Genomic DNA, 13,221 nt, shown 5'->3' on the forward strand with positions numbered 1-13,221 from the left:
TTCTGTTGAGGCTATTAAAAACTTCTGCTAGCCTACTTTTCCCTGCTTTTCCCCTTACAGCCATTCTTTCTCTATAGAGGAAGGCAGAGAAATCATAATGTGCAATCTTCTATTAATCATTTTCATTTGAATATCTGGATTCTATGATTGACTGACTTGCTTTGTTGCTAACAAATTACACTTTCATTTCTCCCCAAGAAAATAAATAGACTAAAGTATTGTTCTTCCTTTTTCTTTTCCCTAGAAACTGAATAATGCCTTTAGAATTTTATGTGACTTTAAATGTTCCATGGAGCATTGGTAACTGATAAGGAAATGCTCTCTGATTAAAATTATCTTTGTAAATTGTTTTTTAAAAATATATTAGGCAATATTAAGCATCATTCTATCTAGTGGTCCATAATTTATAGAAAAACCAGGATAGTACTCCATTATCAACAAAGTATTGATTTGAGCAAGTAATAATATTCTCATACATTTTTGCATATCTGCTCAACCAGAAGTCCTATCTACTTAATAATAATTGCAATAGCAGAATTATAAATTACAAGTTTGCATTCAGAGACCTTTTATTTGGGTTAGGTGCTATATGCCATCTTTTCTTGAAGCTTTACTTTGGGTTGCTACTTGTTTAAAAAACTGTATGTTCATTATTGTGCATTGACAAGTTTTGCAGCTTTAAAATGTTTGTGCTTACTTTAACCAGATCAAGTGAAACCGTATGTATTTTTCTTTAAAAATTGTGCACAGGAGGTTAAAATATTAGTAAACTATTTTTTAAACTATTTTTTTTTTTAGCTACTATGAAAAATATTGAAGTATTCTACTTAGAATCTAGTGCTAGAAAAGATGGATTTTTTTAAACAAGTGATTCTGGTGCATTATACAAACTTCAAGTTAAAGTGATCACAAACTGAATAAGCAATGCAAATAGAGTGGTGTTGAAAGCTATTTAAAGGCTTTCCAAATTTTCTGGATGTGTTGGGTCTTACTGGCTGACATACTTTTGGAGATGCTTTCTTTGTCATGTTTGGTATGTGTAAGTAATCAAAAAATATTGTGGCAATGTAACACCATATTATCTGCCATAGCTGTCCTTACATTAAAATTTTTTTTTCAATTACATATAGTACATTGCACTCATTTAGTTGTGTTCAACATTTTAAACCACTATAAAAGGAACCTTGAGGATTTTATATTTGTGATTTGTTTAGACTACTGACAGTTATACTCAGATAAAATGGAGTTATGTTACAGGCACATTAAAAGTGGGTCGTAATGTGCCAGCCTCCTTCCAATTTCCAGGGCTTTTTTCCCCTTTCTTTCTTTTCTCTTTCTTTCTTTGTTTACGTTTCTTCTTTATTTTTTGGTCCATCACATGGGGAGGCATTTATAATAACATTGATGTCTCTGTTCACCCTTTTATACCAGATGTTAACTCATTCCAGCAAACTACAAAATGGATTGATGATGTCAGAACAGAAAGAGGAAGTGATGTTATCATCATGCTAGTAGGAAATAAAACAGATCTTGCTGATAAGAGGTATGGAGTGATTTTGTATGTATATGAAATGTTTGGTTTATTTAAGTAGTCTGTTATTTATAATATTACTGAAGAATTGTTTTTAAAATAACATGTTAGCCAAACCGGTTTAGCTCAGTGGATAGAGCGTCGGCCTGCGGACTCAAGGGTCCCAGGTTCGATTCCGGTCAAGGGCATGTACCTTGGTTGCGGGCATATCCCCAGTAGTGGGTGTGCAGGAGGCAGCTGAGTGATGTTTCTCTCTCATCGATGTTTCTAACTCTCTATCCCTCTCCCTTCCTCTCTGTAAAAAATCAATAAAATATATTTAAAAAAAAAAAGATTCTGGCTATAAAGGATCATGGTCAACTTTTAAAATTTGGGCGGTTTTAACCCTATTTCTAGGTACTATGTTAGTCTAAAATAGGGCCCTTGGAAATGTATTTTAGAGAATTTTCCTTAGGTGATTGTGACAAAATCAAACCACAATTGGGGTCATTGCTATAGCTAACATTCAACCATTTTATTAGGGTGACTTATAATTCTGCAACTAGAAATGGTTTTTGTCTGGAGTTCTTCACATGTAGGGTTTACAGACTAATAATCATTCAAGAAGTATTTATTGGATATCACTTATGTTTCAGAGGATGGTACTCTAGGGTAGAGTAGTGAACAAAAAAGGTAAGTCTTCATGGAGTTTTTATTTCAGAGAGTGAACCAGACAAAATAAAGCAGGGCAAAGGTGCCCTAACTGGTTTGGCTCAGTGGATAGAGCCTCAGCCTACGGACTGAAGGGTCCCAGGTTCGATTCCGGTCAAGGGCATGTACCTTGGTTGCGGGCACATCCCCAGTGGGGGGTGTGCAGGAGGCAGCTGATCGATGTTTCTCTCTCATCGATGTTTCTAACTCTCTATCCCTCTCCCTTCCTCTCTGTAAAAAATCAATAAAATATATTTTTAAAAAAATCAATAAAATATATTTAAAAAAAAATAAAAAAATAAAGCAGGGCAAGGGAATATGAAATGTCAAGGGTGAGTTTGAAATATTAAATGGCATAGCAGTAGAAGATCTCACTGAGAGATCTTCTAAGGAAGTTAACTATGCAGATATTTTAAGGAGGAAAAGTCCCAAGGCAGATGGCTCAGATAGATAAGTAAGTTTTGGAGTCATCAGCATATAGATGGTACTTTAAACCATGAGACTGTGTGGGATCACCAGGGGGACTAATTGTAGATAGGAAAGAGGTCCAAGAGTAAGTTTGAGGGCACCTGACAGAATTATTATTTTTAAAATATATTTTTTTATTGATTTCAGAGAGGAAGGGAGAGGGAGAGAGAGATAGAAACATCAATGATGAGAGAGAATCAGCACAGCCTTACACTAGGGATCGAACCCACAATCTGGGCATGTGTCCTGACTGGGAATTGAACCGTGACCTCCTGTTCAACCATTGAGCCATGCCTGCTGGGCTGACAATTATTTTTAGGAAATCCACACTGCTAAAGCATTCAAGGCTAAAGGTTTATAGATTGTCAACTTTCAAAGTGTTAAGAAAAAGTGTGTTATTTAAAATTTATATACACACACAAATTTGTAGAGCTGAACACCTGTGTTGCCAGCTAGGCACTTGGAACACCAAGATCAATGAGATAATCTTATACTTGAAGAGTTTACAATTTGAGAAACTGCTAATTATAATACATCACAAAATGTCCTCTAAAATAAGTATTAAAGTTTTAAACTCTGTATCAAGAGACTTCACCATAAATGTGTAGGTTTTTTTTAACCTCACCCTAGGATATTTTTCCCCCATTGATTTTTAGAAAGAGTGGAAGGGAGGGAGGTGGAGGGGAGCAGTGGGGGAGACACATACAATGATGTGAGATTTTGATTGGTTGCCTCTTTCATGCAAGCTGACTGGGGCCAGGGATCAAAACTGCAACCCAGGTACATGCCTTGAGTGGGAATCAAACCCACAACCCTTTGGTGCATGGGCCTACATCCTAACCATTGAGAAACACTGGCCAGGGCCAACATACATGTCTTTTGATTCGCTTTTTCACTTGCAGATATTCACAAAATTCAGCCTCCGGAAATGATCCACAGTGCACAAAGTAGTAAGCACAAAGATGTTTATAGCATCATTTTTCACATTTGTGTAGAATTTGAAACCAACTTACATTTTTAACAGTTTGGGAATGGTTATATAAATTATAGTAGAAAATTGCCCTAGCCGGTTTTGCTTAATGGGTAGAGCATCAGCCTGCAGACCAAAGGGTCCTGAGTTTGATTCCAGTCAAGGGCACGTACCTTGGTTGCAGGCTCCTCCCTGGCCCAGGTCCTGGCCCAGGCTCGTGCAGGAGGCAACCAATCGATGTGTGTCTCTCACATCAATGTTTCTCTCTGTCTTTCCCTCTCTCTTCCACTCTCCCTAAAAAAAAAAAAAAAAATCAATGGAAAAATATCCTTGGGTGAGGGTTACCAAAAATTAAAAAATAAAATAGATAAAAAATAAATTATAGTAGCAAATTGACAAATTGTTTAGCAATAAAAAATTATTTTACACAAAGTTTTTAATCACATGATTAAATACTTAGGGTCTAATATTAAGAAAAAATAGCAGGCTATTAAGTTTAAAAAAATTAAAAAGTTATAGGCTATTAAAAATAGCAGGCTATTAAGTTTAAAAAAATAAAAAAGGTAAAAGCAAATCATTAAAAAAAAAGTCTTGCCGAAACCGGTTTGGCTCAGTGGATAGAGCGTCAGCCTGCGGACTGAGAGGTCCCGGGTTCGATTCCGGTCAAGGGCATGTACCTGGGTTGCGGGCACATCCCCGGTGAGGGATGTGCAAGAGGCAGCTGATCGATGTTTCTCTCTCATCAATGTTTCTAACTCTCTCTATCTCTCTCCCTTCCTCTCTGTGAAAAATCAATAAAATATATTTAAAAAAAAAAAAAAGTCTTGATATAACATACACATACTAGTACAAGTGCACACATTTTAAGTGTACAGCAGCTTAAATTTTCAAACTAGTCTTGTCTGTGTAACCAGCACCCATATCAAGAAAAGTTATTATAGAACTTTGTTTCTAATCTTTATAATAACATCTTTCAAAAAGAAGAATTTGGTTTATTTTTCTACAGGCAAGTATCAATTGAGGAGGGAGAGAGGAAAGCCAAAGAGCTGAATGTTATGTTTATTGAAACTAGTGCAAAAGCGGGATACAATGTAAAGCAGGTAAGTGTTCTTTGGAGTATTTACCAAATTGAAAACACATATTATGAAATAATTGTGTGAGTATTCTATTCTCTAGTGTAAGATTTTCTTTCAGTTAGCAACAGTAAGCCTCACGAACTAGTTTATTAAACAGTGAAAAACATAAATGTGGCTAGTTTTTGGAAAAAGAGAAAAAGACTTGCCAAACTTTTCAAATCATGCACAGAAAAAGTACTTTATTATGATTGCAAGATTGTGTGATTGCAAGGTTGTAAACTCACATCCTCTCACTACTTCCCTACTGCATTGTTTCAAGGTAACATTTCTTATTTTAGAGTTTGATAGTAAGATTATGATAAAAGAAAGCAAATATTGCTGTCAGGAATGGTATTTTCCTTATTGTGATGAAAGTACATCATGGTTACTTTATTCTTACAAACTACTAATGTGTTAACAGTGATTATAAAAGGAGTGTTTGGGGGGCGGGGGGAGAGGAAAATATCTGGGGACCTCACATTATCAAACTTTTCTAAAAGATGAAGTAGCCAAAAACTCACCTGCTTAATTCTCCAGGGCTATATAAATATAAAGTAGTAGTTGCAGATTTATGGTATTTACAGACCAATAAATTATTATAATTACTAGTGGCCTGGTGCACAAAATTTGTGCACGGTGGGGGGGCGCTCAGCCCGGCCTGCACCCTCTCCAATCTGGGACCCCTCTAGCAATCTGGACTGCTGGCTCCTAACCACTCGCCTGCCTGCCTGATTGCCCCTAACCACTCTGCCTGCCGGCCTGCTCACTCCAGCTCGGTGGCCCCTGCCCTCCTAGTTGGGTTAATCTGCATACTCACTCCTGATTGACTGGTGGGTGTGGCTTGTGGGTGTAGCAGAGTGATGGTTAATTAGCATGTTTCTTTTTTATTAGTGTAGATTATCCTATATAATAAAAGGGTAATATGCAAATTGACCCTAACAGTAGAACCACTGGGAATGACTGGTCACTATGACACACACTGACCACCAGGGGGCAGACACTCAATGCAGGAGCTGCCCCCTGGTGGTCAGTGCGCTCCCACAGGGGGAGCTCTGCTCAGCCACAAGCCAGGCTGACGGCTGCCAGCACAGCGATGGTGGCGGGAGCCTCTCCTGCCTCCTCAGCAGTGCTAAGGATGTCCGACTGCAGCTTAGGCCTGCTCCCCGCTGGCAAGTGGACATCCCCCGAAGGCTCTTGGGCTGCCAGAGGGATGTCTGACTGCCAGCTTAGGCCCAATCCCCTGGGGAGGAGGCCTAAGCCAGCAGGTGGACATCCCCCGAGGGGTCCCAGACTGCCAGAGGGCACAGGCCAGGCTGAGGGACCCCCCCGAGTGCACAAATTTTTGTGCACTGGGCCTCTAGTATATATATAAAGGATCAAGCAATGAATGCATAAATCAGTAGAATAATAATCGATGTCTTCCACCCCCTCCCGTTTCCTCTCTCCCTCTCTCTAAAAATCAGTAAATAAATATGTTTTTTAAAAAGTTGATAGCTCAAGCTAGAATTTGAACCCAGGTCTATTTAGTTCCAAAATCTGTGCTCTTAACCATGCACTATTCTGCTTCTCTAATATTTAATCTTACCCTTGATTTATCCTTTTTGCACTTCCCATCCCTAACACAGTAGGACTTTAATGTCACTGAATGGGCAGGAATCCAAGTGTATGATGAATATGAACTGGTGAAAAGAAAAATATTGACCATACTCTATTCAGTTATTAATTCACTCATCAGATATTTATTGATCACCTCCTACATGCCTAGTTACGTTTTGTTATAGGTGCTGAGATATAATAGCAATACATCTTAAGTCATATCATTATGGAGTTTACATTCTAATACGTAGCGTTAGGCAATAAATGAAAATATAATACTTCATGAAGTTGGAAGTGCTTTGAAGAAAAATAAAGCAAGGTGAGGGAGATAAAGGGTACTGGTAAAGGGAGTTAGATATTTATGTTTTATAAAGGATAATCTGTGAAAGCCCCTCTGATAAGGTGGTATTTGAGCCAGAGATCTAAAGGAATTGAGGAAGTGAGTCATTTCTATATCTGGGGAAGAACGTTCTAAGCATCAAGTGTAATGACAAGATCAAAGGTGCTTGTCATGTTTAAGGAATATTAAGGAATTCAGTAAAGAGTATAGTGAGGGAGGGGGCAAGTGATAGAAATTGAGCTCATAGAGGATAGTTTTAGGGGACAGAGGTCTAAGTCTATGTAGGGTGTAGTTAAGGATTTGGATTTTCGGACTAAGGTAGGAAGATGTTTGAAGTTTTTAATTAGAGATTTGACATGAGATTTAGTATTTAAAAGAAATTACTGGCTGCTCTATAAAAAAAAAAGGACTGTAGAGGATAAAAGTGGTAGCAAGAAGACATGTTAAAATTGCAAAAAGAAAAGTATTAAACTAATCCTTCATTTAAGACATGATAGACTACCAGAACTAAAGTAGCTATCTAGCAAAAATTCAAAGTCAACTAATACTGAGAACTCATGATATAAGAATTACAATGGTATATAAAATACTCCTTACCCATTGCCCGGCTGGCATGGCTCAGTGGTTGAGCATCGGCCTAGGAACCAGGAGGCCATGGTTCGATTCCATGTCAGGGCACATGCCCAGGTTGCGGGTTCGATCCCTAATAGGGGGCATGCAGGAGGCAGTCAATAATTCTCATCATTTCTATCTCTCTCTCCCTCTCCCTTTGTCTCTGAAATAAAAGTATATATCTTTTTTTTTTTTAATTTAAAAAATAAAATACTCCTTACCTGCCCTAGCCAGTTTGGCTCACCGAGGACTGAAGGGTCTGGGTTTGATTCTAGTCAAGGGCAGGTACCTTGGTTGCAGGCTCTATCCCAGTCCTGGTCGGGGCGAGTGCAGGAGGCAATCAATGTGTCTCTCTCACATTGATGTTTCTTTCTCTGTCTCTTCCCCTCCTTTCCATTCTCTCTAAAAATCTATGGAAAAATATCCTCAGGTGAGGATTAACAAAAATACTCCTTACACTTACAAAGTTTATTTTCTTAATGGAAATTTTTCTGTAAGTTGGTGGAACTGATTAGCTTAGCTTGCCCTTTGAAGAATTGAATTTCTTCTTGCTTGGTTATAAAATACTTGGTTAAGCCCTGGCCAGGTGCTTCAGTTGGTTAGAGCGTTGTCCCAATATGCCAGAGTTGCAGGTTTGATCCCGGTCAGGGCACAAACAAGAATCAACCAATGAATGCATAGGTAAGTGGAACAACAAACCAATATTTCTCTCTTTCTTTTCTCTAAAATCAATAAAAAAAATTTTTTTTAATTTAGAGGTATTTGGTTAATTTTATAATAATGATAAGAACTAATAGCAATAGTGATTTTACTTTGAGATCTCCTTCTCCAATTCACTCCTTTAAATTAAACACCTGAAATTATAGCTCAAAATATTCAACTTGAAAATTTCTATGGAGAGACTATATTCAGCTTGTCATCGTCTCCAGAGCTAATTCTCATAGCTTTCACTGCAATTTAAATATGCCTAATTCTCTCTAAAAATTACAAGTAATACCATACAGCTAGAGGTGAGGGTGGAATTAATACCCCTTTTCCAGAAAGAAAATGTCTTGGCAAGGATGATTCAGAATGCCTATAGAAAGTGGATACTCAGCAAATACAAGTGTGAGGATTTAAAAAAATATTACCAACTGTACTGACCCATACTTTATCCTGATATAGCAGATACCTCTGTTAGTAGCATATCATTGCCAGTTAAGAAATGGATTTTTCTTTAATGATTATTTAAAACAACTTAAACTCCTAGAGTTTTATCTTTCCAGTCATATATATTTCTGTAAGGATAGAACTTGGCTTTTGTAAAGCATTTTCTTGACTCAATTTGAGATGTCCTGAGTTGAGTACAGGTTAGTGACATTGATTCTTTTAATTTAATTGAAATATTTTGAAAGAGCACTAAATTTTTAAAAATACATCAATTAAAAACTATAGATAAAAATTTTTTGTCATAGAAAATGGATTAAGTTTTTATGTCTGTGATTTGTTTGTAATAATATTTTACAAAACAAATTCTTCTTACCCAGGATTTTCAGCTATTTCTTCACATAGCCTTTTTCACAGTGTTTCCCATATAGAAAGATCTTCCATTTAGAACTAGGTAGCATAAGGTAGTAGAAAGCAAGTGAACCTTGGAATCTCAGCTCTGCCACTTATTTGGTGTATGGCAAATATGTCATTACTTACCCTTATATTTGCGTGTTTTAATTGATCCTTTTTTATATTTGATTAGAGATATTCAGCGGCATTTGTTTTTTCAAGTTGAAATTTATCAGTTTTTCTTCACTGTCACTCTGCATATAAATTAAAAAATTTTTTTATACTTTTTCTGATTTCTTTTGTTGCCCATTTTTTGGGCCGTCTGGAGGATTCAATGGCTACAAGTATTGCTAGTCTTTCGTTCACTTGATGAAAGAACAACCTTTCTCTGATCTATGATTATATGCTAAACAGTATTATGAATAGTCATACCTAAAGAATTAAATGATAATTCAGATGCAAGTGAACCCCAAAAAGTAATCAGCTAAAGGCACTAATCTATTGTATGTACTACACTCTATGCTTACTAATGTATATAGTGCTACTAAGCCATATAGTAGCACTTTACACATATAGTAGAACTAAGACAGGTCTATTTCTGTTTTTCAGGTTTGTCCTAATCCTATCCCATTGGGTGATTGCCTACAGATTACTCCTTTTCTATACTTCTTTCCCCAAACAGATTATAGCCTCAGTCTTTCATCTCTGGCCTTTGTTCTTTCTGTTTCCTTCTCAATTTAACACATGGAGCACTTAAACTCAGAGCACTTTGCACAGTATGTGTTTTTTTTAAATATATTTTTATTGATTTCAGAGAGGGAGAGAGAAAGATAGAAACATCAATGATGAGAGAGAATCATTGATCGGTTGCCTCCTGCCTGCCCCCAACTGGGCAGTGAGCTCACAACCTGGATATGTGCCTTACCAAGAATTGAACCAAGACCTCCTGGTTCATAGGTGAATGCTCAACCACTGAGCCATGCCAGTAGGGCAAGTGAAATTTTAAAAGTGCCTTTAAGTCCCAACTCAGATGTTATTGCCTAAAGATTTTCCCCAGCCTCCTGAAGAGGACTTTCTTTCATCTGTATTCTCTATCATTTTGTATTTCCTTGGTTTATAGCATTTATCACATTGTAACATGAGGAATTGTTTGAATCTATCTCCTTTGTCAGACTGTGAGCTCCTTGAATTAAAAAACTACATCTTGTTCATTTCTGTGTCCCCAGAAAACTTGAGACAATACTTCAAGTAGCAGATGCTTAGTTCAAGGGAGTTATATCACATTAACATAGGAATTTTACATTGCATGCCTAACGAAGAAAAGATATGACTAAAATAATCTGGCAGTTTATGTGTCACTAGAGGCCCGGTACACAAAATGTGTGCATGGCGGGGGAGGGGGGGGGGAGCTCCCTCAGCCCGGCCTGCGACCTCTTGCAATCCAGGACCACTTGGGGGGTGTTGGGCCTAAACCAGCAGTCGGACATCCCTCTCACAGTCTGGGACGCTGCATGCCCCGGTGACCATACTTTTCATACAGGTGAAAGGCATCTTGCTGTTGTATGGGCAGCTATATATTTTTTGCCCTGATTATAAAAAGTAGTACATAACATGATCCTTCTGAGGATCATTTTCCCCATCTTATGGGTGGAAAAACTGAAGCAGAAAGAAGTTAAGTAATTGGCTTTGTCACACAGTTCTAAGTGTCAGAATCAGGGCTGACCACAAGATGTGCAAGCCAGAGTCCATGCATGTCATCGCTGCATCATCCTGTTTTTTCAGTGTTAGAGTAGCCTTGCCAGGTTTTAATTTTTAAATCTAAGAGACTGTTCCCAATATATAGGGTAGGGTCCCTAGGCCTGGCCGGCAATCGGGGCCATCTGTGGGGCAACTGGCGGGCAGGGCGATTGGGGGGCCCCTGCTGGCACCCGCCTTGGCTGGCAGTCTGATGCCGCCAGCTGGCTGGCCCCGCCACCCAGCTCAGCCGCCCAATTGCCGCCGCCGATCGCCTCCCTCTTGGAGAGCAGATGCTCAACGCAGACGCTCAACGCTGCTCCCAACTGAGAGCAGCTCCTGTGTTGAGCGTCTGCCCCCTGGTGGTCAGTGTGCATCATAGCGACTGGTCATTCTACCAGTCGTTCTGCTGTTCGGTCAATTTGCATATTAGGGTTTTATTATATAGGATTCTACCTAGTGAGCATTTGCTTATGTTTGGGAACAAAATAAGTATGAATCTGCTGTTTCTTTAGTCATTAGTCTTTTCTGTTCCCACATGCCTCTAAAGTGAGTATCTCACCAGACTTGAGTGTGATTCTCCTTCTGAAGATGTTTTTCATTACATCATACCTCAAATACAAGCTAGCCACGTCTACTGGTGCTCTTTCCAGTGACAAAGGAGAAGCCAGCTGCATTTAATTTAAGAGGTGCTGTGTTGGTCTCTAACCTAGTGTTTTCTGAAAGACAAGGGTAATTTTGTCTAGACTGACTTTTACTATATGTATACTGACTTTAGAGCCTAACCCTTTATAAAATGGAATGCCACTATACAGTTTTACTAAATGAACAGTCTGTCCTTTTTCTGTATTCCTATAGTACAGTATAGCGAACCTTTTGGGCTCGGCGTGTCAGCTTTTGAAAAACCCTAACTTAACTCTGGTGCTGTGTCACATATAGAAATTTTTTTTTAATTAAATCTTTATTGTTCAGATTATTACAATTGTTCCTCTTTTTTCCCCTCCTCCACCCAGTTCCCACCCCACCCTCTGCCCTTATGCCTCCCACTGTCCTCATCCATAGGTGTATGATTTTTGTCCAGTCTCTTCCCACACCCCTTTTCCCCCAAGAATTGTCAGTACACTCCCTTTCCATGCCCCTGGTTCTATTATATTCACCAGTTTACTCTGTTCATCAGATTTTTTATTCACTTGATTTTTAGATTCACTTGTTGATAGATATGTATTTGCTGTTCATAATTTTTATCTTTACCTTTTTCTTCTTCCTCTTCTTAAAGAATACCTTTCAGCATTTCATATAATGCTGGTTTGGTGGTGATGAACTCCTTTAGCTTTTTCTTATCTGTGAAGCTCTTTGTCTGACCTTCAATTCTGAATGATAGCTTTGCTGGATAAAGTAATCTTGGTTGTAGGTTCTTGGTATTCATCACTTTGAATATTTCTTGCCACTCCCTTCTGGCCTGCAAAGTTTCTGTTGAGAAATCAGCTGACAGTCGTATGGGTACTCCCTTGTAGGTAACTGTCTTTCTCTTGCTGCTTTTAAGATTCTCTCTTTGTCTTTTGCTCTTGGCATTTTAATTATGATGTGTCTTGGTGTGGTCCTCTTTGGATTCCTTTTGTTTGGGTTTCTCTGTGCATCCTGAACTTGTAAGTCTATTTCTTTCACCAGGTAGGGGAAGTTTTCTGTTATTATTTCTTCAAATAGGTTTTCAATATCTTGCCCTCTCTCTTCTTCTGGCACCCCTATAATTCGGATGTTGGTACGCTTGAAGTTGTCCCAGAGGCTCCTTACACTATCTTCATATTTTTGGATTCTTTTTTCTTTTTGCTTTTCTGGTTGGGTATTTTTTGCTTCTTTGTATTTCAAATCTTTGACTTGATTCTTGGGATCCTCTTGTCTGCTGTTGGATCTCTGTATATTATTCTTTATTTCAGTCAGTGTATGCTTAATTTCTAGTTGGTCTTTTTTCATATCCTCCAGGGTCTCACTAAATTTATCAGCGGTTTCTAGAAAATTCTTGAAAAACCTTATAAGTGTGGTTTTGAACTCTATATCCAGTAGTTTGCTTTCCTCCATTTCTGTCATTTGTGACCTGTTTCTTTGTCTCCACATTTTGGCTGCTTCCCTGTGTTGGTAGAGTGGCTTTGTGTGCTAGGTGTCCTATAGGGCCCAGTGTCTCAGCCTCCCCAATTACCTGAGGTGGACACTCTTGGTGCACCCCTTTGTGGGCTTTGTGTACAGTCTTGATGTAGTTAAGCCTTGATTGTTGTAGGTATCACTGGGAGGAATTGACCTCCAGGCCAATTGGCTGTGAGAATCAGTTGTGTCTACGGTGGGAGAACTTCTGTGTTGAAGACACCCTTATGGGGCAAGACTTGCTTCAGTGGGGCTTTGGTGCTCACTGAGTCTGCCCCCTGAGTGTGTCCCTTATGGATCTGAGGAGTTGTAATCTGGATGGTCCCACTCTGACCATTGGGTACACTGGCTCTTGGATCTAAGGAGGTGCTAATTTAGCCTCTGCCTGAGGCTACCCAGCAGGAGCTACGAAGAGATCTGCAGATTCCCCTTCCTTGTTTGGGGTTTGGAGGTGCCCAGATGAGGCCCAGTTGTGAAGCAGTGCAAGCTG

General features: G+C 38.8%; 1 protein-coding gene across 2 annotated transcripts in view; it reads left to right on the plus strand.

The window, feature by feature from the left end:
• The window catches only part of RAB6A (RAB6A, member RAS oncogene family), a 48,279-nt gene that overhangs the window by 29,353 nt on the left and 5,705 nt on the right, over window positions 1-13,221 (plus strand). For both annotated transcript variants that reach the window (XM_006100464.3, XM_006100463.3), the window contains exons 5-6: window positions 1,432-1,543; window positions 4,666-4,759. In XM_006100464.3, the coding sequence (XP_006100526.1) occupies window positions 1,432-1,543; window positions 4,666-4,759 (206 nt within the window). The remainder of the gene's footprint in view (window positions 1-1,431; window positions 1,544-4,665; window positions 4,760-13,221) is intronic.

This window comes from Myotis lucifugus, unplaced genomic scaffold (genome assembly GCF_000147115.1).
Source record: "Myotis lucifugus unplaced genomic scaffold, Myoluc2.0 scaffold_313, whole genome shotgun sequence".
Classification (NCBI taxonomy): Eukaryota; Metazoa; Chordata; class Mammalia; order Chiroptera; family Vespertilionidae; genus Myotis; species Myotis lucifugus.